The sequence below is a fragment of the Ailuropoda melanoleuca genome, chromosome 4, assembly GCF_002007445.2.
Source record: "Ailuropoda melanoleuca isolate Jingjing chromosome 4, ASM200744v2, whole genome shotgun sequence".
Classification (NCBI taxonomy): domain Eukaryota; kingdom Metazoa; phylum Chordata; class Mammalia; order Carnivora; family Ursidae; genus Ailuropoda; species Ailuropoda melanoleuca.
This window is the reverse complement of record NC_048221.1, coordinates 2,924,100-2,950,531: the sequence shown is the minus strand read 5'-3', so window position 1 is coordinate 2,950,531 and position 26,432 is coordinate 2,924,100. Positions and strand designations below refer to the sequence as shown.

Here is a 26,432-nt window from a genome sequence, read left to right as displayed (position 1 = left end):
GGGGGGGGGGGGGGGGGGCCGGGCGGCTCACCAGGTCCGCGGCACCGCTGCCGGAGAGGAGGAGATCTTTCACAGTGAGGTTGCAGGATGGCGGTGGGTCCGCCATCTCAACCTGTTCCTCAGAACAGAGGCTCGGGCTCCACATTTCTGACCAGGGCCGACGGGGACAAACACGGAGAAACGTCAGGTGGGGGCCCCTGAGCTCCCAGCTTTTACCTGCCGCCTACAGAAAGACTCCCAGGATTGACCACGATGTGCTAGGGATCTGGGGCACAGCTAGGGGCCCCCAGGCCTGGGTTGAAGGCGACGGCCCCAGCTGCTGCCTCCAGCTTCTCGCTGAGGGAAATTGGGAACCAGATTCCTCCGGACACTGCTGAGGGACCCACTGCCAACCGAGGAGGGAGCGGCACTTATTGCCTAGGAGATGAGGTCTGCAGCCGGATAGGCCTTATCTCCCCCTGGAGGCAGGGAGCAGGTCTAATGCACCCCAGGTTCCCTCCCACCTGGCACTCTCCAGAACAGACTTCGGGGTGACAGCTCTCAGTTCCTATCCTGACGGGGCAGAGCTGTGTGACCTTGGTTCAGTGACTAAACCTCTCTGAGTCTCAGTTTTGTCAATTCTCCAATGAATCTATTAAGAGCTCCCACCTTGTTGCAAGGCTCAAGGGGACAAAGGATGCCCTGCTGGGGGGGCGGTGTCTTCTGCATAAGGCTAGTTTTCCCCAGATCCAGGAAAAGTGTCCTGAGGCCCAGGGTCCCATGACCTCACACACTTTCATCGAGCATCTCTATGATCCAGGCACGGGAAGTTCAAAGATGAGGTTGACAGCGTGGCATCTAGGGCGGGAGCCAGCCTGCCAGGGTTACAGCCCAGCTCAGTGGCTCTGACTCATTCCTAAACCTCACGGGGACTCCATGTCACCATCCGGGAAATGGGCCCATGACAGCATCTATTTCAAAGGGTGGGTATGTGCGCACAGCGCCTGGAACGTGGTGAGGGCGATGAGCGAAGATGCAGGACCTACCCAGGTCTATGGCCACAGAGGCCTCCAGTACTTGGGCCACCGGTCCAGGGGGACTGGCGAGGCAGGGGGGTCCAGGATGGTAGGAGGGGCAGAGCCCCTTGCCTGCCTCCATAGTCTGGCAGCCGGTGGGGGTGGCGGACATCCCACTGCGTGGAGGGGTGTCCTGGGTGTCGGAGGGCAGGTCTTCAGAGATGCCACTGTCACTGGCTGCAGGGGACCAGATCGGGGAGCTGGGCGCCGAGTCTCCAGAAGCCAGGATGGAGTTTAGGAAATCTTCAGAGTCTGGGCCTGGCAGGACCTGCTGGGACAGAGAGGAAGGGGAGGGAATTAGAAACGCTACCCTTGGGCGCCTGGGTGGCTCAGTCGTTAAGCGTCTGCCTTCAGCTCAGGGCGTGATCCCGGCGTTGTGGGATCCTCCGCTGGGAGCCTGCTTCTTCCTCTCCCACTCCCCCTGCTTGTGTTCCCTCTCTCGCTGCCTGTCTCTATCTCTGTCAAATAAATAAATAAAATCTAAAAAAAAAAAGAAAAAAAAGAAGAAGAAGGCTACGCTTTATTCCGGATTGCTGAGTGACTCCGAGCGAGCCACAGAGCCTCTCTGGGCCTTGCTTGTCCTTTCTGCAATACGGAAGGGCTCATGCTCCTTCCTCCCGGGTTGTCGGAGCCTGAACACTACCATACGGCATGGGGTACACCCCACAAGGCTTGAACCCAACCCCAAACTGCTGTGTGTCCCTGGGCAAGTTACTGCCCCTCTCTGGGCCTCAGTTTCCTCACCTCTAAGAAAAAGCTAATGTCACCTACCCCTTAGGGTAGCTGAGACTTGCGACACAATGATGTGCTTTGCTGAAATTGAGTTCTGTGAGCCCCACATGCTGCACCGAGTGGAACTCTGGCTCTGTGGCCCAGTGCGTCCTCACCTGGTCCTCGACGTGGTCCCAGGCCTCACCCAGCTCCACATGTCTCAGGATGCCGTCCTGCTGATCAAACAGGAGGTCCAGGAGCTCCAGGCTGCCGATGGGGTCCATGGGACCGGTGGAGGAAGCCATCTGGGGCAAGGAGGGGACAGGCGTGAGGATCACACTGCCCCCTCTCCTCCCACCTCCCATCTGCACACCACCCCGAGGTCCATGTGGCTCACACTCACCCCCCCAGCCCCCCGGCCAGCCCACCCTGCCCCTGGGGCTTCCGTCTCCAGATGGGCTGTGGAGCTGACACAGGCCCTCCCAGGGCCTGCGAGCTGATTTCTTTAAAAGTGCCGGACGGGCGCATGCGTGGGGGTGAGCAGCCTGGTCAACTCTTATGAGGCTGATGAAACCAGCCCCCTCTTACCCTCCCATCCTGCCCAAGTTTCCCCTCCTGGAGCAAAGACAAGAGCAGCCCCAGGATGGAGGCACGAGTTTGGCCACTCTGTGCTCTCTCTGGGCCTCAGTCTCCCCATCTGTACAACAAGGGGTGTGTGAGGCTCCTTCCGACGCTGGGAGCCTGGGGAGGGTTTCCTGGGCCTTGACCCTCCTTCCCCCACGGACCTGTGCAGGGCTCACCTTTCCAGCTGCCAAATCCCCATTCATGAGGCCAGCCAGCTCTGCCTCCAGCCGCTTTCCGAACCTGCCCTGGGCTGGAGCCTCACCCCACCACCAGGATGCCCGGGCTCCGCTCAGCTCCTCTCTGAGGCTCTGTAACCACCCCCAAAAGATGCTGAAATAGTATCGGGAGCTCCCAGCCCGTCCCTGGGTGCTGATTGGGGGACGGGCAAGATGGACAGGGTTAAGGGCCAGTGACACCAGGGCAGGCTGGGGGAAGGGAGGGAAGACCGTTATCTTGATGTTTTGTGCTTTTCTAGCCGGCAATGGGCAAAGGCCAAAGTCTGGGGTGCCTCAGCTCTGCCATGACCTCTCCCCTACTTTCAGGGACTGTTTCTCCTCTGAGTCCCAGGATGTGGGTCTCCAGGAGAGCCCAGGGCCCCTGGCTGGGTCCTGTCCACTCTCAAGATGGAATAAACCCAAGAGGAACAGCCCAGGCCTTTGCTGAAGCCGTCCCCTCTGCCAGAAACTCCCTTCCCTCAGGAGCCGGCAACCCCCTACCTACCCTCCAAGCCCTCCACAAGCAAACCTAAGCAGCATCAGTTCCTTCTAGAATCTTCTATTGTTCGTTTATTCTCCGAATACTGATTGAGCCAAACTTGGTCTCACCCCAGGGCCTTTGCACTTGCTGTTCTGCCTGCTGGGAACTGCCCTCCCTCCCACCTCTGATTCTGTCATTCTTTGTATATTCAGCCCAGATGGCTGAGAGGCTATGTGTGACCGCCCCCTCCTGGGGGGGGCAGCCCCACAGCTTTTTGTGACATCACTGTTTACGGGAACCCCTCACTGTTTGACATTGTCTTGTTCCTTTACCTGTTTTCGTCTTCCCTCATTTCTCTCCTCCCTACCCCCAGGGCCTAATGGACTAGAATGGAGTTTCTTTTGTTTTCTGCGGGGGTCCCCGTATCTAGGCAGTGGCTGGACACAACAGCGGTGCTCAACCAACCCTTGCCTAACCTTGCTCGTCAAGCCCACCACCGTTTTAGGGGCTAGGGATAAAGCACTGAGCAAGCTAGACTATAATCACATAAATAAATCAGGACACTGATAAATGAGTAAATGCTACCAAGAAACTGCGTGTGATCACAGTGAAAGGCAACCAAAGGCTGGAAAAGCCTCCTTGAAGAAGGTGAGCTTTTTTTTTTTTAAAGTAAGCTCTACGCCCAATGTGGGGCTTGAACTCATGACCCCACGATCAAGAGCTGTATGGTCTACCCACTGAGCCAGCCAGGTGCCCCTTACGAATGATGAAAAAGAGCCAGCCATGGGAAGATCTAGGGGAACCGTGTTGCAGGCTGAAGAAACAGCACATGCAAAGGTCCTGGGATCAGGACCCAGTCTGGCATGTTGAAGGAACAGCGAGGAGGCCCCCGTGGCTGGAGCAGAGAAAGGGGGCTGGAGAGAGGGAGAAGGAAGGGCAGGCAGGGGAAGGGGCATGGCCAAACTCGTTCAGGGTCTTGGGGGGGGGGAGCAGGCAAGGAGTCTGGTTTGCACTAAATACAGCAGGAAGCGGTTGGGAGTGTAGTGAGTGCAGGAGAGCTGAACCCAGCCTTCTGTGTGTGGGGCACGATGCTGGGTGCCAGCCTCAGAGCTGTCAGGAGGACACCCTTCTCACCCTGAAGAAGTTCCCATTCCGGTGTGTTTTTCTCAGTGGACCCGTCACCACGCAGTCATGTATCAGACATTTAATGAGGGGCCACAATGTGCCACGTCTGGTGCGGCACTTGTCTCCGACGGGGACACACATGACAGCGGCTGCACCCCGGGGCACCCTGGACCACGTCTGGGAGACGTCTGTGGCTGTCGGACTGGGGGAGCTCCCGGCATGGAGGGGGTGGGGCCGGGGATGCCCCCGCCCCAGAGCGCGATCCAGCCGAGGCAGGGGGTCACTGTCCCCTCTCACGCTCAGCCTCCCCACCCTCCTTGCCTCCTCTGTAACCCCCTGTGCTGGAGTTTTCAGGGTTTTGTTTGGCTTGGCTTGCCTTTCGTGATCCCAGCCATATTGATTCGGCCTTTGCTGGGGAGGCTCTTTCCCAGGCCGGCCCAGCAGGCGTCGGAAGTAGGCGGGGTCTGACTTCGGCTTCTCCCCGCCTCCGCTCCCCCTCCTTGCTGACCCCCAGGAGGCCGGGCGTCCTTCGGATACAGCTCTTCCTCCTCCTCGTGCCCAAACCTGCCAGAGGAAAGGGTCTGGCATCGCTCCCTCACCCCTTCCTGTACATTTAGACCCCCTAGTTCCCCTCCCCGAGATATTTGTACTTAAATGTTTTTATATATAATTATGGACTTTAGAAGGCATTTATATGCCCCAAAGAAGAGATATCTGAACAAGTCCGATAAAGATAAGCAGTGAGGGACAGGAGGACTTTTTGATGCCCTTGGCATCGTATTATCTCACTTACGGAGCAGGAACGCGTACTTCAAGGCAACGTTAAGCTGGAACGCAAAGTAGCGTTCCCACAGTGGCTTCCACGGACACGTGCACGTGTGAGACACAGCACGGAAGATGCTCTACGCGAACAAGACGAAGGAACCCCGCGTTCAGACAGTAGCTCTGCGGGACTGACCAGAGGCTTTACAAGCTCTGCTGTTTCCTTAGGGCAGACGGAGTCTGTAGCATTTCCCAAACACGATTGTGTCGGCGTGGGCTTTGTTTTTAAGTTTTACCTGGCTGGTTCTGAGCCGTTACCAACACGTGAAAATGTTAACGATACACCCAAGAACGACTAAAATAAAACAAATAAAACAAACGGACATCGGATACTGGTGGGAAATAAGGAGCCACCGGAACTCTTCCGTTGTCGGTGGGAATCAAAACGTTCTACCCCGTTTGGGAAACTGGGTAGTCTCTTATAAAGTTGGACATGCATTTACCATATGATGGTACCACACTGTATAATTCCACTTATATGAAATCCAGAGAATAGGCAAAGGAATCCTTGGAGATAGAGAGTGGCTGCCTCAGGTATAGTGGGGAGCTGAGTGGACAGGGACATGAGGCGACTTTTTAGGGTGGGGAAAATATTTTAGATCTTGTTTTTATTTTAACTTATTTTTTATTTTTTTAAAGATGTTTATTTATTTGAGAGAGAGAGTGAGCGAGCAAGAGAGAGAGCACAGGAGCAGGGGCAGAGGGAGAAGCAGGGAGCCCGATGTGGGGCCCGATCCCGGGATCTCAGGATCATGACCTGAGCCAAAGGCAGATGTTTAACTGACTGAGATGCCCAGGTGCCCCTAGATCTTATTTTTAGCGGTGGTTACATGAGTGTGTAGAATTGTCAAAACTCGGGGCGCCTGGGTGGCACAGCGGTTAAGCGTCTGCCTTCGGCTCAGGGCGTGATCCCGGCGTTATGGGATCGAGCCCCACATCAGGCTCCTCCGCTATGAGCCTGCTTCTTCCTCTCCCACTCCCCCTGCTTATGTTCCCTCTCTCGCTGGCTGTCTCTATCTCTGTCAAATAAATAAATAAAATCTTTAAAAAAAAAAAAGAATTGTCAAAACTCGTCCAATTGAACAGAACTAAGACCTGTGCATTATTACTGTAAACGAATTCTACCTCAATAAAAAGTGTACAGAATATAAAATGAACAATTACATACAGAAAACACTTAGTAAAACATTAGAAACAACAAAATAGCCATCAACTGGGGATTGGTTAACAGAGTCTGGTGTATTCCCATAATGGAATGTTACGTGGCTTTGAAAAGGAATGCAGATTATTTGTATGTATCGATACGGGGCAATGTTCATTTTTTTAAAAGTAGTCTCCACACCAGCATGGAGTTCCACGGGGGGCTCGAACTCACTACCCTGAGATCGAGGCCTGAGCTGAAATTAAGAGTCAGGCACTTAATCACCTGAGCCACCCAGGCGCCCCTGACATGGGGCAATATTGAGTGTATGTTGTTCCATCAGTGTTTCTCACTGTTCCGTTTTTTGTGTTCTTCCCCCCACTGAAATTTTAATGCCCTACTTAGGTTATATATCTGCTTATGTGCTTTACGTGTATCTGTGCTTTCTGCATAAAAAGAAGACCTTTTCACCCTGTTAGAACTAGTTTTCACCCCCTTGAAGACAATATCTTCCCCAGTGCACCAGGCAAGTGAAAAAGGACAGTGCAGAACTCAGGATACCACGTGTGAGTGAAAAAAGGGAAAATGAATGTACGTTTATAGATTACCTCTGAAGTGAGACACATTGGGGGTGGCGGTAGCTTTCAGGGCTGGGGGCTCCCAGAGGAGGACGCTTTTTTTTTTTTTTTTAGGCTTTATTTGTTTATTTGACAGAGAGACAGAGAAACACAAGCAGGGGTAGAGGGAGAAGCAGGTTTCCCTCTGAGCAGGGAGCCCGATGTGGGCCTCGATCCCAGGACCCTGGGTTCATGACATGAGCCAAAGGCAGACGCTTAACACACGGAGCCACCCAGGCGCCCTGAGGAAGACGCTTTCTACTGCATCATCACCACTCTCCTGGAATTTGAAGCCATGTGTCTGTTGCACATCTTCCAAAGAAGTACAATTTCATTTAAACAAAAAAGAAATAAAACTTTACAAATGAAGCAAGGATCGTGTGTTTTTCACAGTTTTTCAAGTTTCCTAATATAAGCTCATCTTGCATTCGAGTTAGCATTTAAGAGCTGCCTTTCCTACAACAGTAAATTGCTTCACCTGTGTCCCCAAATTCGGCATTCCCACCAGGACTAGATGCCTCCCTTGTAACATTCCTTAAATAAGAAGATGCCTCTCTTTCACCGTTATTGCTTTGTTCTGGTGTGAACACTAAAGTACCAATGATTACCAGCTGAGCCCTGCCAGGAAGCAGCTCCCCTAGACCCATGTCTTGCTCACTGATCCCTTTTCCTTTCCACCCCTAAAGTTACCTCAGGTGGTTTCTAACAGTACGGAGGGAAAATGCACTCAAAGCTCTTTGAGCTAATTCTAACTAAAGTGTGAATGACTGCTATCAGGCTCATGTATTCCTTTTTTTTTTCTTTTTCTTTCCTTTTTAAAAAAGATTTTATTTATTCATTTGACAGAGAAAGAGAGTGTGCATGCGAGAGCACAAGCAGGGGGAGCAACAAGCAGAAGGAGAGGGAGAAGCAGGCTTCCCACCAAGCAGGGAGCTGGATATTGGCTCAATCCCAGGACCCCAGGATCATGACCCAAGCTGAAGGCAGCTGCTCAACTGACTGAGCCACCCAGGCTCCCCTCATTTATTCCTTTCCTTGGGAACAACTACATTTTGTAATGGGGTTTGGAGGAGCCCCTTTAGCTCAAGTCCAGCTTTACTCTAAGATTTTTGCCCAGGGTAAAATTCACCCCCTGCTGAAGATATTATTTAGGCATAACTAGTTCTAGTTAAAGGTGAATAACTGATATCAAGCATATGTATTCCTTTTCATGGGAGTATTTACATTTTCTCGTGGAACCTGAAGCCATTGTAACTCAAAGATTAGTTCTTAGCTTTTCTCCCAGGGCAAAAATCACTCCTCTCAGATGTTACTTAGATATAACTAGATCTAGTTAAAATGTGATGACAGATGTTAGGTGAATATATTATTTTTCTTGGGAACATTTACACTCTCAAGGAGCCCGAAGGGATTGCACCTCAAATCTATATTAGCTCTCAACTTTTTGCTTGGGTCAAATCCGTCTCTGTGTGTGTTTCAGATGTGTTCAAGGGGTAAGACGTCCAAAAGCCACTGGCTGCTTCGTGAAACACCATGAAATTATGATATTCAATCTCACACACAAATTTTGTGTCTGGAAAACCCCGGCATCTAACTTAGGGCACGGAGGAACTGCTTTCTGAATCTTTACTGACCGGCGATTACATACTGTACCAGATTCTAGCTCACACACGTGGCAGTTAGAAGTCAGAAAAGACTGGGAAAAACTCAGATGACAGAATTCTTGAAATTGAGAAAATGCTACCCACGTCCTCTACAGCCTGAGGACAGGTCCACAGGAGGCAGTATGATTCAGTGGTGAAGAACTCAGGGTTCAGAGCCAGATGGACCAGTGTGTAAACTCTTCCTTCACTCCTCACAAGTGTTGTATGAGACGCTGGGGAAGTCACTTCACTCTGCAACTCCTCTTTCTGCATCTGTAGAAAGGGTATGCTGGGCATGCTGGGGATGCCAGGCTACAAGGAACGTAGGTTTGGGAGTGCTGGCCATCATTACCCCACAACAGGAGAATGAAGCCCGCCCAGAACACAGCAGAGCAGACAGAGTGCAATCGATCCCTGACAGCATGGTCTGATGTCCTGGATCCAGCCATACCTGAAATCCAATCCTTGGCTTCAGATGCATGGCAGCAATGTGAGTCACTGGATTCCCTTTCCAGCATAAAATTTTCAGTTGATTTTCTGACTTTTCCATGGTGGGGAGCAGGGGCGGGAAGCTAACTATTCACTTTCCCTAATTAATTCTGTCCACAGAGTTCTCTCCCTCTCATACTGCACACTTGAACATGGATTATGGCGATCAGCGTGAACAGACTCTACCTGGGTCTCTGCTGATGGGTCTCATCTGTCTGCCTTGCCTGTTCACAACGAAGGAGCCCCTTGAAGGCAGCTCTTCATCTCCCCTGACACTACTCAGGCCATGAAGGGTACTCAAGAATGGCCAGTTCTGAACCTGCCAAAAAGGTTCTTGCCTACCCACACATCTTTGGCTTCTTTCTCCCTATTTTTTTGACTGTCAAGTTCTTTTATTGAATCAGTGAAATTACTGAAATTATTTTATCTCGTGGCATGCTATTAGCCTTAGTTTGCAGCCAGAGACTAATTGTTTAAAAAATAATATCATTGTTTGGGGCGCCTGGGTGGCACAGCGGTTAAGCGTCTGCCTTCGGCTCAGGGCGTGATCCCGGCGTTATGGGATCGAGCCCCACGTCAGGCTCCTCCGCTGTGAGCCTGCTTCTTCCTCTCCCACTCCCCCGCTTGTGTTCCCTCTCTCGCTGGCTGTCTCTATCTCTGTCAAATAAATAAATAAAATCTTTAAAAAAAATAATATCATTGTTTAAAATATAATATAGCGACACCTGGGTGGCTCAGTCAGTTAAGCATTTGCCTTTAGCTCAGGTCATGATCCCAGGATCCTGGGATCGAGTCCCTCATCGGGCTCCCTGCTCTGCAGGAAACCTGCTTCTCCCTCAGCCTCCCGTTCCCCCTGCTTGTGCTCTCTCTCTGATAAATAAATAAATAAAATCTAAATAATAATTATAATATAATATAAACATAATATTAAATATATGTTACATATTATACGTGTATATGTATATAATGTGTGTATATATAGAGAGATAAGCTTATATATAATACAAGACCTCTCAGATAGTAACTGTACGACTCAGTGAATTGTTACATGTGTATACCGATCTACAGAAGCACCTTCCAGAACAAGACACAGAACGTCCCCCAAACTTCAGAAGCTCCTTCCTAGTCATTATCACTGTTCTGACTTCTATGCCCTTTTGCTCTATTTCCTGAATATCTGCCACTTACCTCCTTTCATTACATCCCACTCTCGTACTTATTTTTATTTTCCAATGGTATTTGCTCATGTTCATTATAATCACCCGAGAGTCTTGAGAGCTCTGCCTTCAAACCACGGTCATTTCCTGCCTGCTGCGTTAGTTCCCGCATCCTGGTCCAGCCCCCTCAGCACTCTCCTCCGACTCGCCCTCTTCCTGGCTTGGCTCCTACCCTCACTCGCCACCACCACCGTCTACTTTCCTTATTATGACACGAAAGTCCTTCCAGGAGCTGCGCCCTCTCCCTCACCACCCTAGCATTGTCTTCCACAGCTCTCCCTCTCCCTCACTCCACGCTGGCCTCACCTACACCAGGGACAGTCCTGCCTCAAGGCCTCTTGCTGTCCTCTCCTCCTGGAATTCCCTTTCCTAGATTTCCCTGTGGCTGGTTCTTTTCGCCTTCAGGTTTCTGCTCATATCTGCTTCCTCCATGAAGCCCTCCCTGACCACCTCCTTGAAAATTGCAATTCCCCCTTTAGTCCCCATTCCCCCATCCTGCTTTACATTTCTTCATAGAAACTTACCATCACCTGACACACCATATATTTTATTTGTTTATCAGGGCATGCATTCATTCAGCAGACATTTATTGAGTGTCTGCACCGGGCAGGGTATCCTAGGGGATACAAATCTTCGTTAATTGTTTCATTAGCAAAAAATGCCTTTGATCCTTCCCTGCATCAACATTGGTCCAGGTGCTTAACTAGTCAAAGAGAGGAAGGGGTGTGGGGTGGAGAGCTAGAAAGTCTCCAGCTAGGATTATCTGCAAAGTTATGACAGGACCTACGTAGTACCCCCAGTGCCTGGCATGCAGGAGCTTCCCAACGAATGCTTGTGGAAGGGACAACCGAAGATGTCCAAATAGAACCACAGAGTTTAGTGCACGGTTGACAAACTACAGTCTGTGGGACAATTCTGGCCCTCTGCTTGTTTTGTAAATAAAGCTTTATTGGCACATAGCCACGCCCTGTGGTTTACTTGTTGCTTACAGCAGCTTTCCTGCGACATTGGCAGAGGTGAGTAGCTGCAGGAAATACCCCGTGGCCTGCAAAGCTGAAAGTATTTGCTCTCTGGCCCTTTACAGAAGAAGTGCTCCGTAATTCACGGGTTTGGTGAGTTAGACCTGCTCTGCCCGAGGCAGGGACCACATCACGCGGTTATCAAAGCACTTGAGGAATACGGTGTGACTGACCACCTGGATTTGAAATGTGATTTCGTTTTTGTTAATTTTCACTTAAAGACCAATAATCCGGTTAATGGACAACCTTTGGTACATACGGAACAGCTTGGGTACCCGCATCTGCATTTGTAACTGCAAATTTATGAACTCTGTAAATACAGATCAAGGATTTCTGATGAGAAGTTAGGGTCCATATTGAGATGTGTTTAGACTGTGAAAGACACTAGGGATACGTGAGAGTTAGTATTTTGAAAAGTGAAATATTAATACTTTTGGTATTGGGGCGCCTGGGCGGCTCCAATGGTGAAGCGTGTGCCTTCGGCTCAGGGCATGATCCCAGGGTGCTGGGATCGAGTCCCGCGTCGGGCTCTCAGCGGGGAGCCTGCTTCTCCCTCTCCCGCTCCCCCTGCTTGTGCTCTCGCTCTCTCTCTCTCTGACAAATAAATAAATAAAATCTAAAAAAAAAAAAAAGGCTTGGTATTGATGAGTGTTGAAGTGATCACTGTTCAGATTTATGAAACCAGTTGTTTGGATGAACCCACTATATTATTAAGTCGAAACTTCACCGTACTGTGTGCTGTTTCGGTCAGACGGCGAAGGCTTAGAGCCGAGCTTGCGGGCGCGTCCTGCTCTGCCGTGTGCCGCCGTGTGACGACGGGCCCGTGACCCTGCCTCTCCCTGCCTCAGTTTCCTTATCTGCAAAAGGGGGCAAAGGCCCTGCCTCACCAAATTGTTGTCAGGGGTTGATAAATTAAAGCATGCGAGGTGCTGAGAAGGCATCTCAGCAGACCCAGGTCCCCACATCTACGGCCTTTGCGCTGGTTTCCATCATGACCAGTGCGTTCACCTGCCAGAGATCCCTGGTGCTCCAAACCGGAGACCCTCGGCAGACGCCTGTCTGGCGCTTTCCGGGCGCCTTAGCCCTTTGGCCTCAGCACAGGTCTGGTCTTGACAGCAGTCCCTACTTTGCACACGAGGACGGAGAGGCTAATAAGGGGTTATGACTCACCGTGCCACTCCGTGAGTCAGCCACGGTTGAGACAACGCCCGGTTCCCCTGCTCCGGGTGGGGGCTTACCCCTGGCCACCCTGTCACCTCCCCATTACTTTGACTTCTTACTGGAGGGTTCTCTCTATACTTCCCTTTAAGGTCAGTTTTGGGAAGAAGCAGCAGAGGGTCTGGGAACAGCACTCCCCCCCCCCCCCCCCCCCCCGCTTCCTCCTCTACCCCCGGGACCCTCCCTTGGTGTACCGCCAGGCCAGGCAGTGAGTAAAACCCGCGTGATATGGGTGTGGCAGGGGCAGGCGCGGGGCTGGGGGGCAGGGGAACTCTGATCCACCTCTTGGTCAATGCCCAGTGATTAGCACCTCACCCTTGGGGCTGCCCATCCTCCCTCCTCCTACACCACGTGCTTGGGTGTGTCCGGGAAGTTCCGGGCTCTGGCGGGGGGGGGGGGGGGNTGGCGGGGGGGGGGGGTGGGGGGAGAGCGGTTGAAGGCCGGTGATTTGAACCAGGGTCTCCAAGTCCTCCAAGGGAGGAGCACCTGGCAGGGAGGGAGCTCTGTCCGTTTTCCCTAAAGGATGAAGGATATTATCCCTGAGAATTCATGCATGTATTCATCTATCCCCGTGGTCACTGTTTACTGACACCTGCTCTATGCCAGGTGTCGGGGACACGGCAGGGAGCATAGCAGACAAATCATCCCCGCTCCGCTCCGCACCCTGGCGGAGCTGATGTTCCAGTGGGGGGAGACAGTGGCTAAATAAAATCATTTGTACCTAAGCATGTGAAAAAGTAAGATGAAGAGACCGTGCAGAGAGAAACAGGGGGGATGGCAGGGAAGGCATGGGGCTGAAGTGCAGTGAGCAAGGGGCAGGTGAGGGCAGGGATGCTGAGGGTCTGTTCCAGGGTGAGAAGGCTGATGGTCAGCCTGTGGCGGTCAGTAGTTCATGGCTCTAGAAGTTTCTGCGGGGCTCTGGGTGGAGACGTGTATGGATGGAACTGGGAGGCCTCACGTGTCAGGGACATTGTTCTCCAAGCCTGGTGACTGGGGCTCACTCTAAGCCGGCCACAGGAAGGTGTCCTCCAGCTTCAGTTGGGTCCGCAGTCCCTGGGGCCATGCCCCATGACAGCCTTGAGCTCAGGGCGGCCAGTAGAGCCGGCCCCCCACTCCACTCCCGTCCCACACCCCTCTGTCCTGTCCCCACCCCTCCCTCCACGTCTAGCCACCATCAAATCTTGGTGATTGCTTTATGGCTGGCTGGTCCAAGGGTCACAGCGACGCAGGGAAGGAGGCCTCCATTGGCTGAGGATGTGGTCATCCCAGCTTCCTTCCCGTGGCCGCGGGGGCTGAGGGGGTGTCTCCTCTGGCTCCGCCCCAGAACATTCTGGAAAGGAGCCCACAATGTAGGGGTGCAGAGGCATTTCCACGTCTCCAGATCCTGAATTTGTCCTGACCCTTCATCCTTCACCTTCTGAATTGGTTAGTCAGGCTGCTGAAAGGGATCCCATAGGCAGGGTGACTTAAACAACAGAATTTATTGTCTCCCAGTCCTGGAGGCTGGAAGTCCAAGATCCAGGTGTCAGCAGGGCTGCTTCCTTCTGAGACTTCCCCTTGCTGTGTAGACCCCATCTTCTCCCTGTGTCCCTGTCCATATTTCCCCTTTTTATAAGGACACGTGTCATATATATCAGGGCCCATTCCAATGACCTCATTTTAACTTGATCACCTCTGTAAAGACCCTATCTCCAAATACAGTGATACTCTGAGGTCCTAGGGGCTTGGGTTCCAACTTACAAACGGTGGACTCATAATTCAACCCACCACACTTCTCAAGGCTGGTGGTCTCAGCCCAATGGTCCCCTCCCTAAGAAGCCATCCTGAGTACCCCAGCCAGAGGCAGCCCCCCCCCCGGCCGGTCACTCTAGCGGAGCACCTGGAGGTGGGGAGGGGCTCTATCTATCTGTCTATGTTACCTGCTCAGCCCAGGGAACAGACTCTTGTCTATTTTGGCCACTGATGGCCCCTGAGCACAAAAGTGGCTCCAAACACATTTGTGGAATGACCCCCACAATTCAGCACGCACCATGGATCCCAAGAGAAATGTGTCTGCTCCCGGCCAACTTGGGATGTCCGCCTCATGGTCTCTCATCAGGTCATAACTTACTCTCCCATTTTGTGCACAGCAGCTTTCTGGACTGGGTGCTGAGTGACCTCAGTCCCACCCCCAGCTCAGCAATAAACTTGGCGGTGATTCCACGTCGCTTCTCGTCTCTGAGACTCTGTCTCCCCATCCGTAAAATGGGACAATTGACCAAAAGGTTGTATAAAGCCCCCGCAAGGCCAAACACGGGGGTTAATGTTTAATCCCAGGGAAAATCAGATCAGGAGTGGCAGTCGATTGGCGCTAAGGGCCCACGTCAGGTACACAGAGAAGCCCACCAGTTAGAGGCCAATCCCCTCCTACACAGGAGTGAGGTTGGCCGTGCTGAGAAGGGGTCAGAAAACATCGCCCCTTGGCTCTTCTCACTGGGACATGCTATGAATTTCCCCACAGAACTCCCTGCCCACAGCAGGCAGATCGTCAGATCCCTCGAATCTCAGATCCCAAGAATCTCCAGCTTGGAATATGGTGGAAAGATCGCCCAGATTATGCATACCCACCATTGACGGGATTTAATAACATTTATTTTTACAGCTACCTTCTGTTTGGGGCATCTGGTATCAGTCTCAATGTACCATCAGGTCACTAACTGTCTTTCTAAAGAATAAATTTAATGAAGAAAAAAAAAAAACAAAGTTCACAATAATGTCGAAGACTGTACTAAACTTTTTTCCTCTGAGACATTTATCTTAAGAGGAAACATTATGACACTAGAGTAAATTTAAAAAACAACCACAGTATCTGATGCCCAAAATATATGCAAAAGAAAATAAACAATGTTATTAAATTTTAGGCAACTACTGTTGCCTGTGGAAGGTTCTGGATTAGGTAACTCTTAAAAAGAGATTAACAGGGGTGCCTGGGTGGCTCAGTCAGTGAAGCGTCTGCCTTCAGCTCAGGTCATGATCCCAGGGTCCTGGGATTGAGCCCCACATTGGGCTCCCTGTTCAGCGGGGAGCCTGCTTCTCCCTCTTGGGCTCCCCCTGCTTGTGCTCTCTCTCTGTCTGTCAAATAAATAAATAGATAAAATCTTAAAAAAGAGAGATTAACAGATATAAGAGACACAGAAGCACCCAATTTGAGTACTTCCCGATATAATCTGAAATTTAAAAGAGGATTGAGGGGTGCCTGGCTGACTCAGTCCGTGAAGCGTGCAACTCTTAATCTCACGGTTGTGAGTTCCAGCCCCACGATGGGCATAGAGATGACTTAAAAATTCAAAAAAAAAAATTTCTTAAAGGTGGGGATTGAAAGGGTAGCAGTCTCTTATCTTTCATTAGGTTTATTTTGTGTGTGCCCACAAGAATGCACTGAAACCCTGCCCCACCCCATTCTCTCGGACTTTCTTTGTCCAAGGAAAACCATGCCATCCCTCTAGGCCCAGTTTCTGGGTCTAAGCACGCAATCTATTCAAAACTACAGCCAATATCTATCTGTCTGTCTATCTATCTATCTACCTATTTATTTCAAAGGTTTATTTATTTATTTATTTGAGAGAGAGAGAGAGAGAGCACAAGCAGGGGGAATGGCAGAAGGAGAGGGAGAAGCAGACTCCCCACTGAGCAGGGAACCTGACGTGGGACTCGATCCCAGGATCCCGGGATCGTGACCTGAGCCGAAGGCAGCCGCTTCACCGACTGAGCCCCCAGGCGCCCTCAGCTCATACTTACTGATCACTCACTATGCCAGGCCCAAGGCTGAGTACACACATCAACTCCATCCTCCAGAAATCTCAGTGAGTCGGGGATTTGGTAAGACCCATTCTACAGATGAGCGAGGAAAGGGAGGTGCCGGGAGGTGGGGGAAGGGGATGTCTCTTGTCCAAATGTGCACGGGCAGTTCATACGTGGCGATGCTGAGATTCCAGGCAGTGATGCTCTGGAGTGGCAGTTCTCCTGGCGATGTCAGGCAGGGTGGTCATGCCATGTCATTGAGCAGAGGTGACGTCACGGTCACAGCCCTCTGGATTCAATTCCAGCCCCTCCTCTTGCAGGCTGTGTGATCTGGGGCAAGTTACTTGGCCTCTCTGTGCCTCGGCATTCTCCTCTTTTTTTTTTTTTTTTTTAAGATTTTATTTATTTAGGGGCACCTGGGTAGCGCAGTTGTTAAGCGTCTGCCTTCGGCTCAGGGCGTGATCCCAGAGTCCTGGGATCGAGCCCCACATCGGGCTCCTCCGCTATGAGCCTGCTTCCCTCTCCCACTCCCCCTGCTTGTGTTCCCTCTCTCGCTGGCTGTCTCTGTCAAATAAATAAAATCTTTTAAAAAAAAAGATTTTATTTATTTATTTATTTATTTGACAGAGAGCGAGCACACGTAGGGGGAGTGGCAGGCAGAGGGAGAGGGAGAAGCAGGCTCCTCGCTGAGCAGGGAGCCCAGTGTGGGGCTCCATCCCAGGACCCCGGGATCATGACCTGAGCCGAAGGCAGCCGCTTCACCGACTGAGCCCCCCAGACGCCCCACATTCTCCTTTTCAAAGTGAAGATAACAGAACAGATCCAGCCGGCTCCCACACATAGCAGCGCCATACCAAGGATGGGATGGGGGAAGCAGCCCGCTGCAGGCGCTAGCCAATTGTCATCTAAAGACAATTCAAAAAATGATAATAAACCCTATTTATGATCTGTGTTTTTACTGTTTCTGTGTATAGGCAGTGCTGAACAATGTCAATGACACAAGCATCTTCCCCCGAAGAAATCGTGTATTGGCCTAAACAGGGGGTCCGCAAACTTTTCCTACCAAGGGCCAGACAGTAAATATTTTCAGCACCGTAAGTTTGAGGCCCCGGGGTGGGGAGGGGGGAACAGCCCTGGACAGTTTGTGACTGAATGGGCGTGGCTGCGTGCCAACAAAATTTATGCCTGATGCCGACATGGGAATCCTATATACTTTGCACGTGTCATGAAATACTAGTTTCCTTTTGATTTTTTTTTTCCCCAACCAGTTGAAAAACTATCCTGCGTTCCTACAATAATAGACACTGAGCTGGATTTTGCCAGCCGTGGTGTGTCAACTCTCGGTGTAACTGCTACCGGTACTAGCAGTACGTAACAGTTAGAGGCTCCGGTTAGCACGTTTTTATGGTTTGTCCTTTGGGAAGCACTGCATTCTATTTGGGAGAGGTTTTGGAGAACTCCGCGCTGTGCGTTTGGCCAGCACACAGACTCAGCTACACGCGTCCGTCCTGAGAGTTAGTTCCTGAACGATTCCAAATCTCTCCAGCCCTCTCTGGGCACCTTTGTGGTGTTAACACATTCTTCTGTTTAAACAGCAGACTTGGGGCGCCTGGGTGGCTCAGTGGGTTAAGCCTTCAACCTGTGGTTTTGGCTCAGGCCATGATCTCAGGTTGTGGGATCGAGCCCTGCGTCCTCCAGCTCTGTGCTCAGCGGGGAGTCTGCTTGCCCCCACCCCAATAAATAAGTAAAATCTTTAAACAGTACATTCAAAAGAAACAACGCTAGCCCAGTGGTTTTAAATACAAAGAAATAGGGTTTGAGTCACTTCACTTCCTTCAGTATATCTGAACAGCTGGCGGTTCTGATTGTGTCTACAATTTTTAGTAGCTATTTCTATTTTTCTTCCATCAGCTCAGATTTTAATTCAAACACAGAATATCTTTACTGAACTTGAGCTGTATCTTTACAACTAAAATATCTTCTTCCTTTAAATTGATATTTTTATCTGATAGTTTCCAGTTATCAAATGGTCATGCTGTTACCACGGTGACAGGCCAGTATGCAAGGCTAACTTTTTCTTTAAAAGAAAATCATTAATGGAATGAACAAGTGTCCATCCATTACTCTTTTCACTTTATTGGACCGTAGTATTTATTTTATGTACGTTACTGGCACGATTATCCATGCAATGCTCAATAAAAGAAAAATTTTCACTCCAGATTTCTTTTCTGGCCGTTACTACTATTGGTGGTCTTTTGTAATTATTCCTGAGGCTTTTTGTGATATAGATTTAGGGGTGTTAACATGAGATCCACTCGGGGCGTTCCATGTGTGACACTCACTGGTCACCGCCTTTAAGCACTTACTACCCGGTACCTAGTAAGCATCAAGCAAGTATTTATTACCATAGTTACCCCCTGACGAACTACGCACCCCCCCCCAGGCTGCCTTTGTACGGCCCAAGAGCTCAGAACAGTTTTTGCACTTTTTTTTTTTACTGTGTATTTATTTATTTTAAGTCATCTCTACGCCCCACGTGGGGCTCAAACTCACCACGCGGAGATTAAGAGTCGTGTGCTCTACCAACCCAGCCAGCCAGGCGTTCCCAGTTTTTGCATTTTTAAATGGCTAAAAAATAAGGAAAAAAAATATTTCGTGTCACACGAAAGTTATATGAAATTCAAATTTCAGCTTCCCAAAACAGCATGTCATTGGCACAGAGCCACGCGTTGGTCGAGGTATCGTGTGTGGCGGCTTGGGAGTCGGAGGGGTACAACTGAGTAGTTGGCGTAGAGACAGCGAGTTTTTAACGTTTGGCTATGTGGCCCTTTAAGAAAAAGGTTGCAGGCTCCTGCCCTAAGTTGTGCACCCCTCTCCTCCAAACCCCCACCTCCGGAAGCATAGAAAAGGCCTTCCAGATTCAAAGACATAGACCCCTCGCCCCCTAATGCTCTTCCAGCCACCCAGCATCCTCGGTGGACCCTCCCCCCACCTCCCACCCAGGGCAGGCCTGAGGCTGGGGGACACTGAGGTCGTCTTCCCAGTCCCTGGCGCCCTCTAGTGGACTCTATTAGCAACTGCTTCGCAACTTCCTTTCCTAGCGCACCCCCACCCCGGGGAAGTGGGGAAGTTATCTTTGTGCCCCTTCCTTGCCCTGATTCTGCCCTCTGCCCCCTGTCAAGGTCTCCAGCGCTCCCCCTCCTGGGACCACGTTCCCACCACCCTACCATGCTTTACACACTTGAATTCAATCACACTCAGCTAGTGTCAAGGACGCCACCAAATTTGCACAGCGTGACTTTCCGAAGCCCTTTCCAGTACATGCCTACAAACTCTGAATCTGTGCTTTTAGTCTGTACGCCTTACATTAATGTGCATGCCATTCTCCCCCTCTCTCTGCCCCCTCTACGCAGGCCTCCTCCCTGCTTTTTCAACATACCAGGCCCCGTCCTGTCCCAGGGCCTTTGCATGGGTTGTTTCCTCTGCCTCAACATCCTTCCCCCAGATATCCATGGGACACACTCCCACCTTTTATGCCTTTGACCAAATGTCACCTTCTCAATGAGACCTTCCCTGCCATCCTTGTCCTAGTCCTATGTTCTACCCCTCCCATGGGCCAAACCCAGCTTGTCACCTGTTTTTGCATGGCCTGCAAGTTAAGAGTGATTTTTACATTTCTTTCATGGCTGAAGAAAAAAAAAATTTTTTTTTAAGATTTTTATTTATTTATTTGACAGAGAGAGAGACAGCCAGCGAGAGAGGGAACACAAGCAGGGGCAGTGGGAGAGGAAGAAGCAGGCTCCCAGGGGAGGAGCCTGATGTGGGGCTCGATCCCAGAACGCTGGGATCACGCCCTGAGCTGAAGGCAGATGCTTAATGACTGAGCCACCCAGGCTCCCCTGAACAAAAAATTTTTAAGAGTATTTTCTGACACCGAAAATGATATGAAATTCAAATTTCAATGTCCATACATACAGTTTTATTGGCACGAGGCCCCGCCCACTTTTCCATATATCGGCTTTCTAGCTACGACGGACGCAGAGTTGAGTAGCCGTGGCAGAAACCATCTGGCCCTCGAAGCAGAAAGTATTTACTATCCAGTCCTTACCAGAAAAGTTTGCAGAGGGGAGCCTGGGTAGCGCAGTCATTAAGTGTCTGCCTTCGGCTCAGGGCGTGATCCCGGTGTTCCGGGTTCGAGTCCCACATCAGGCTCCTCCGCTGGGAGCCTGCTTCTTCCTCTCCCACTCTTCTGCTGTGTTCCCTCTCTCGCTGGCTGTCTGTCATATAAATAAATAAAATCTTAAAAAAAAAAAAAGAAAGAAAAGTTTGCAGAGCCCTGCTTTAGTGTCAAAGGAGGAAATCCTGTTCCCAAATGGGAAACTGAGGCCCAGCAGGTTGAAGTGAGTTTTGCAAGACCCCACATTTCTGAGGGATTCCTCACTGCCCAAATTATCCAAACAATACCTCAAATATTGTGTGTGTGTGTGTGTGTGTGTGTGTGTGTGTGTGTGTGTGTGTTTGCCAGAAACACAGAAATCGGACCCACGAAGGAGTACCGTCATAAGTTGAAGGTCATCTAGGGTACCAACCCTGAGAGAGAAATCTGAACACACACATCTGATCTTGCCAAGCCCTGAAGATTTTTTAATTGCCCCTGTAAAAAAAAAAAGACATTGCTCTTTTTAGAAACCTTGAGTTTGGGACTTTGATCGGAGTGATTACAACATCATATCAAAACCCCATTTTGACTTGATCCTTTCAGGAGGTATTTTATGAACACAGTCAGAAGTTGGTAACAAGAGACAACCCCCATCCACAGGGACGGAAAGCAGATTCGTGGTTGCCGGGGGGCTGGGGTGTGGAGGACTGGGGACTGACTGCTGATGGGGATGCAGTCTCTTTCTGGAATGATGGAAATGTTCCAGGATAGGACCGTGGTGACGACTGCACGAGATGGGGAATATGCTAAAAACCATTGAATTGTACACTTGGGAAGGGTGCACTTGACATAACATACACGCTGTCTCTATAAAACAATAAACTAAACGAGACAACGCCCATCGGTGTAAGTTATTGCTGATAATAGTGCCGTGGGCTGGGTAAATAAATAAATAAATAAAGGGTAGGCAAAACGTACATCTCACCTCTTACCCCAGTCACGTTCCTTCCATTTTCCCACATTCTCTCCTGGCTCTTGTCCATCTGCAGAGATCCTTTTCGCACGGCTGTAAAAAGGGTATCATCTGGGCCACCCACTGATCGGGACCTGGTACGAACTCATCAAGAAGGTCGAGGGTTGGGGGTGGGTGAGATAGGCGGAGGAGGGCCAAACGTACAAACTTCTTCCGGGTGCCTGGGTGGCGCAGTCCTTAAGCGTCTGCCTTGGCTCAGGGCGTGATCCCCGTGTTCCGGGGTCAAGTCCCACAGCAGGCTCCTCCGCTATGAGCCTGCTTCTTCCTCTCCCACTCCCCCTGCTTGTGTTCCCTCTCTCACTGGCTGTCTCTATCTCTGTCGAATAAATAAATAAAATCTTAAAAAATAAATAAATAAATAAATAAATAAATAAATAAAAGCAGATGAGGAAACAAAACAAAACGAGAAGCCCTCTAAGAATGGCACCCCACCCCAACAGAAGTGAAACTCTGAGCTTCTGCACATTCTGGTCCCCAGCTGGTACATTCTCTTCCCACTCCTCCCTCCCTCTGACTAGCTGAGTACTTGGACCGATGTCGGCACAGGGAAGGGTCACAAGATATTGTCATTGAATGAAATATTTGCTGGCTACCCATATCCCCTAGGATATGTCTCTCTGCCTGGCAGAAAATAGACACTAAATTAATGATAGTTGAATGAATGCATGTGGTGTTGATGAAGGAATAACTCAACCCTCAAATGTATGAAGGTAATGGTGTGCTGGTCAGTGCTTAACAACCGGCTCTCTGGAGAGGAGACCATATTTATCTCTACATATGGAATGCAGCGTATATACTGCATGCCTATAACATACGTACATATCGTAAGTGTTACGTAAACGATGGGCAGCACGCCATTTACAAATAATAATAATACACAATGCTGTATTATAAAGTCTATTGTAATAGTCACTTGAATCTCAAAATACGGTTTTGTTGATTCTTGCCAAAGTTTGGTACCCAGAGCCAACCTACGGTTGCAAATAATAATGAGTGTAGTTCTGACATGAACGTTGGCAATATTTTCATCTCTGTTAATAAGTAACGTGAAAGTGAAGACATATGTTGGAATTTCACTTGTTCATGGATAACATGAATGTCTTCTTTGATGAATCTGATAATAGTTTTGAAATACTGGAAAACACATTGCCCCACTTTTTTTGCGCTATTCACAAGCTGACAACTGGAGACATGACATGTTTTTTTTAAAGATTTTATTTTTATGTAATCTTTGCGCCCCAGGTGGGGCTCCAACTTACAACCCTGAGATCAAGAGTTATACGTTCTACTGACTGAGCTACCCAGGCATCCCTCTCTATCACTTTTTAAAGCCTAAACCAGGGGTTGGCACGCTGTGGCCCTCCACCTGTTTATATAAATAAAGTTTTATTGGCACACACCCATGCCCATTGGATTATTGGCTGCTTTCTCACTACTACTGCAGGGTTGAGCAGATGCACTAGAAACTGGGAGGGTCCACAAAACAGAAAATATATACTATCTGATCCTTTACCATAAAAGTTTTCTGACCCCTAACATAGAGAATCAACAGCATTATACATTCTGCCCTCATTTGTAATATTTGCCGATTCCCATGATGTAAATACTCCCACCATGGCCCACTTCGGGCTGCCAATGTGATGTCAATGAAATGGAGTTGAAAAGGTACACAGTAAGGGGCCCCTGGGTGGCTCAGTCAGTTAAGCGTCTGCCTTCGACTCAGGTCAGGACCTTGGAGTCCCAGGATCCAGTCCCTCGTCGGGCCCCCTGCTCAGCAGAGAGCCTGCTTCTGCCCCTCACCCCGCTCATACTCCCTCAGTCTCTCTCTCTCTCAAATAAATAAATAAATAAAACTCTTTTAAAAAAGAAAAGAAGAGATACAGTAAGCAGCTCCCCATCATATGCTGTTCCCACCAAACAGGCACAGTCACAGAAATAGAGGAAAATAAAATAAAAAGCATGTGGAATGGCAAAATGTCACATCGTTGGAAGGGATGAGATTCACATAAGATGAGCCCTTTCAAAGTGAAAAATTCAGGTGCATTTAATACAGTCACAGTGTTTTGTGACCATCAGCTCTGTCTGGTTTCAAAACATTGTCATCAGGGGCGCCTGGGTGGCTCAGTCGTTAAGTGTCTGCCTTCGGCTCAGGGCGTGATCCTGGCGTTATGGGATCAAGCCTCACGTCAGGCTCTTCCTCTGGGAGCCTGGTTCTTCCTCTCCCACCACCCCAGTGTTCCCTCTCTCACTGGCTGTCTCTCTTTGTGTCAAATAAAAGAAATAAAATCTTTTAAAAAAAATTGTCATCACCCCAAAAGGAAACCCAGTATCCACTAAGCAATGGTTCTTTATGCCCCTCCCCCACCCCGGGCTCCCACCATTTACTTCCTGTCTCCATGTATGCGACTCCTCTAGGGACCTCACATAAATGGAATCCTGTGTCATTTTTGCGATTACCTTTCTTTCGTCAGCATAATGCCTTTGAGATTCCCTCAAGTTCCTGTGTGTATCCAGTTTGTTCCTTTTTATTACTGAGTAGTATTCCATTGTGTGGAGTTAATCCATATATTTTTTTTTTCTTTACTCATTCAACCCAAAATTTGTTTATCAGTTCACCCATCGAAGAACACTTGGGTTGTTTTCAGTTTGGGGTCTATTGCCAATCAACCTTTTGTGAACATTCATGTTCAGATTTGGGGTGAAACTAAGAGAGCATTTCTCTTGGGTAAACAACCCAGGAGTGCGATTGCTGGATCCTAGAGTAAGTGTTTACTTTTCTAAGAAACCACTAAACCATTTTTCCAGAGAAGCTGTACTGTTTTTGCATTCCCGCCAGCAACGTGTGAGAGTCTCAGTTGCTCTGCATTCTCGTCAGCACTTGGTATTGTCAACCTTTTTACTTTAGCCATTCCAATGGCATGCAGTAACAGCAGTATCTCGTCAGGGTTTTAACTTGCATTTCCCCAATGGCTAACGATGCTGAGCCTATTTCATTTTATAAATATGGTGTCAGAAAGACATATTCTATAATTCTACATTTCTAAGACTTTTATTTTTTTAAAGTAAGCTCTATGCCTAATGCGAGGCTCGAACTCATGACCCTGAGATCAAGAGTTGCCTGCTGTATCAAGTGAGGCAGCCGGGCACCCCATATTCCTAAGACAATTTTTTGTTTGTTTTATGTTGCTGTCATTTGTGAGTTTTCTGATGCTTAGTATCTCTTAGTGGGACTATCCTAGAACATAGTTTTTTCCATCGATTTGTATTTGTGTAGTTGCCAGATTGAGAACATTTGTGTATACGTCTCCTGGTTGAGAACATTTGTGTATACGTCTCCTGGTTGTACAAGCCGGGAGTTTCCTAGGCTGAATTCCTGAGAGTAGAATTGCTGAGTTGTATGTATTCTAGATAGTACTAAATTGCTTTTCAAAAGGGTCATGTCAACTGTTGTTTTTGTTAATCCATTGTACAGGTGAGAAAGATAAAGTTCAGGGCGCATTTCGAGATAGGAAGAGTGTACACAAGCGGTATTAATATGAGGTTGTGCCCAAATACAAGACAAATGTCACCTTGGATCAAATATCCACAAAGCTATTAGAAATCTATATCCTGGGCCGGGGGCAGAATTAGGCGACACCCAGGTTTCTGGGACCGGGGAACAGATGTACTAAGAAAGCTGTGATTAGAATCAATGTTAAGTACAGAGATATGTAACAGGGAGAGGTTGCAGAGCAAAATGTGCTCGCCAACAGTGATAGGGAAGAGGGTAAGGGCATGAATCTATACTGTTATCTCAACAATAAAAGCTCGTGTTCTGTATCAAGTGCTGAGAGCCATGTGACTAGCAGGAAACTCGTTCCCCCAGGACAGAAACACCCATTACATTCATTCAAGCAGCATATATGTAGGAAGCTTTAACTGTGCCCAAGGAGCTGGACTGGGAGAGAAAGACACAGATAGAAGAACTTCCCTGCCCTCAGAACACCCATCACTTGTGGGGAGGGCATAATGTTAGAGCAGTGCAGAGGGTTGGAAGACAAGAGCTAAAAGCCAGGAAGAGGCAGGGTGTATCAGAAATTCTGGAAGTAGGGGGCTAGCAGCAACGGGCAGAACCCGTTTATGGAGAAGGGGTCTTGTGAGCTGAGCCCTCAAGCCTAAACGAGGGGAAACCAACAATTCTGAGCATTAGGAAAGATTTGATCTCTTCGTCATCCTCAAGACGCGGGAAGGGCCATCCCCAGAGGATACACCGGGAAGTACCCTACAGCGCGGAACCAGAACCAGTCACAGTTAGACGCAACCAGCCACACGGATGACCACGAACATCAAGCAGGACCAAAGAATCAGACGCAAAAGAGGACATGCTGTTCATTTCTCCAAAGCTCTGGAACACGGAGAACTAGTGTACGGGGATAGGAATCAGACTCCAGGGTGTCTGTAGGGGAGCAGTTTGCGGTGGCCTGTCCTGTCTTATCGGTGCCAATGGTTACCATTCTTTCCACCTGCATGAGAGCAGAAAATCAGCCACGGTGGACATATTTACACCACGGGGAAGGGCGAATACCACACATTACAGATCAGCCTGTCTCTTTCTCTCTCTCCCGCTCCCTCCCTCTCTCTTTTTCATCTGTCTGCCAGTCCAACCCTCCTTTCAAAACCCATTGTTAAACATTTACTAGCATACCACTGCTGGTACGAACCAGGGGGATTAACTGAAGAGGGCACGGAGGAAATGTTCTGGAGTGATGGAAAAGCTCTACATCTTGTTTGCTACACGGCTATGCATACATGGGTACACACAATCGTAGTAAAAGCTCAAAGTATGGAACATTCAAGAACTGTGTGTTTATTATATGGGAGTAACAGCTCCATGAAAAGACTATCTGTATATAGAGCCTAAAAGAAAATAAAATGATGGAGAGATCACTTTGCAGAACAGAAGGAAGGTAGACAAACCCAGAGCCGAGGAAGGTCATGGCGTTATTTGAAGGCAGATAAACATTCTCCCTGACTTTGAGTGAGTGGGTGGGAGCAGCCAGAGGAAAACCTGAGAAGGTTCAAGCTGTAGAAATGGAGAAGAAGG

General features: G+C 49.3%; 1 protein-coding gene across 2 annotated transcripts in view; it reads right to left on the bottom strand.

Annotated features, from left to right (window-relative positions):
* CREB3L3 (cAMP responsive element binding protein 3 like 3) overlaps nt 1-2,990 on the bottom strand; it is a 9,740-nt gene extending 6,750 nt beyond the window's left edge. The window contains exons 1-4 of one of the 2 annotated variants that reach the window (XM_034657531.1): nt 2,567-2,990; nt 1,943-2,071; nt 1,026-1,326; nt 32-147 (exon numbers count right to left, since the gene is read on the bottom strand). In XM_034657531.1, coding sequence (XP_034513422.1) covers nt 32-147; nt 1,026-1,326; nt 1,943-2,071; nt 2,567-2,593 — 573 coding nt within the window. In that variant the 5' untranslated portion in view covers nt 2,594-2,990. The remainder of the gene's footprint in view (nt 1-31; nt 148-1,025; nt 1,327-1,942; nt 2,072-2,566) is intronic. The other variant, XM_034657532.1, reaches the window with a different exon arrangement.
* Between the last annotated feature and the right edge of the window lie 23,442 nt (nt 2,991-26,432).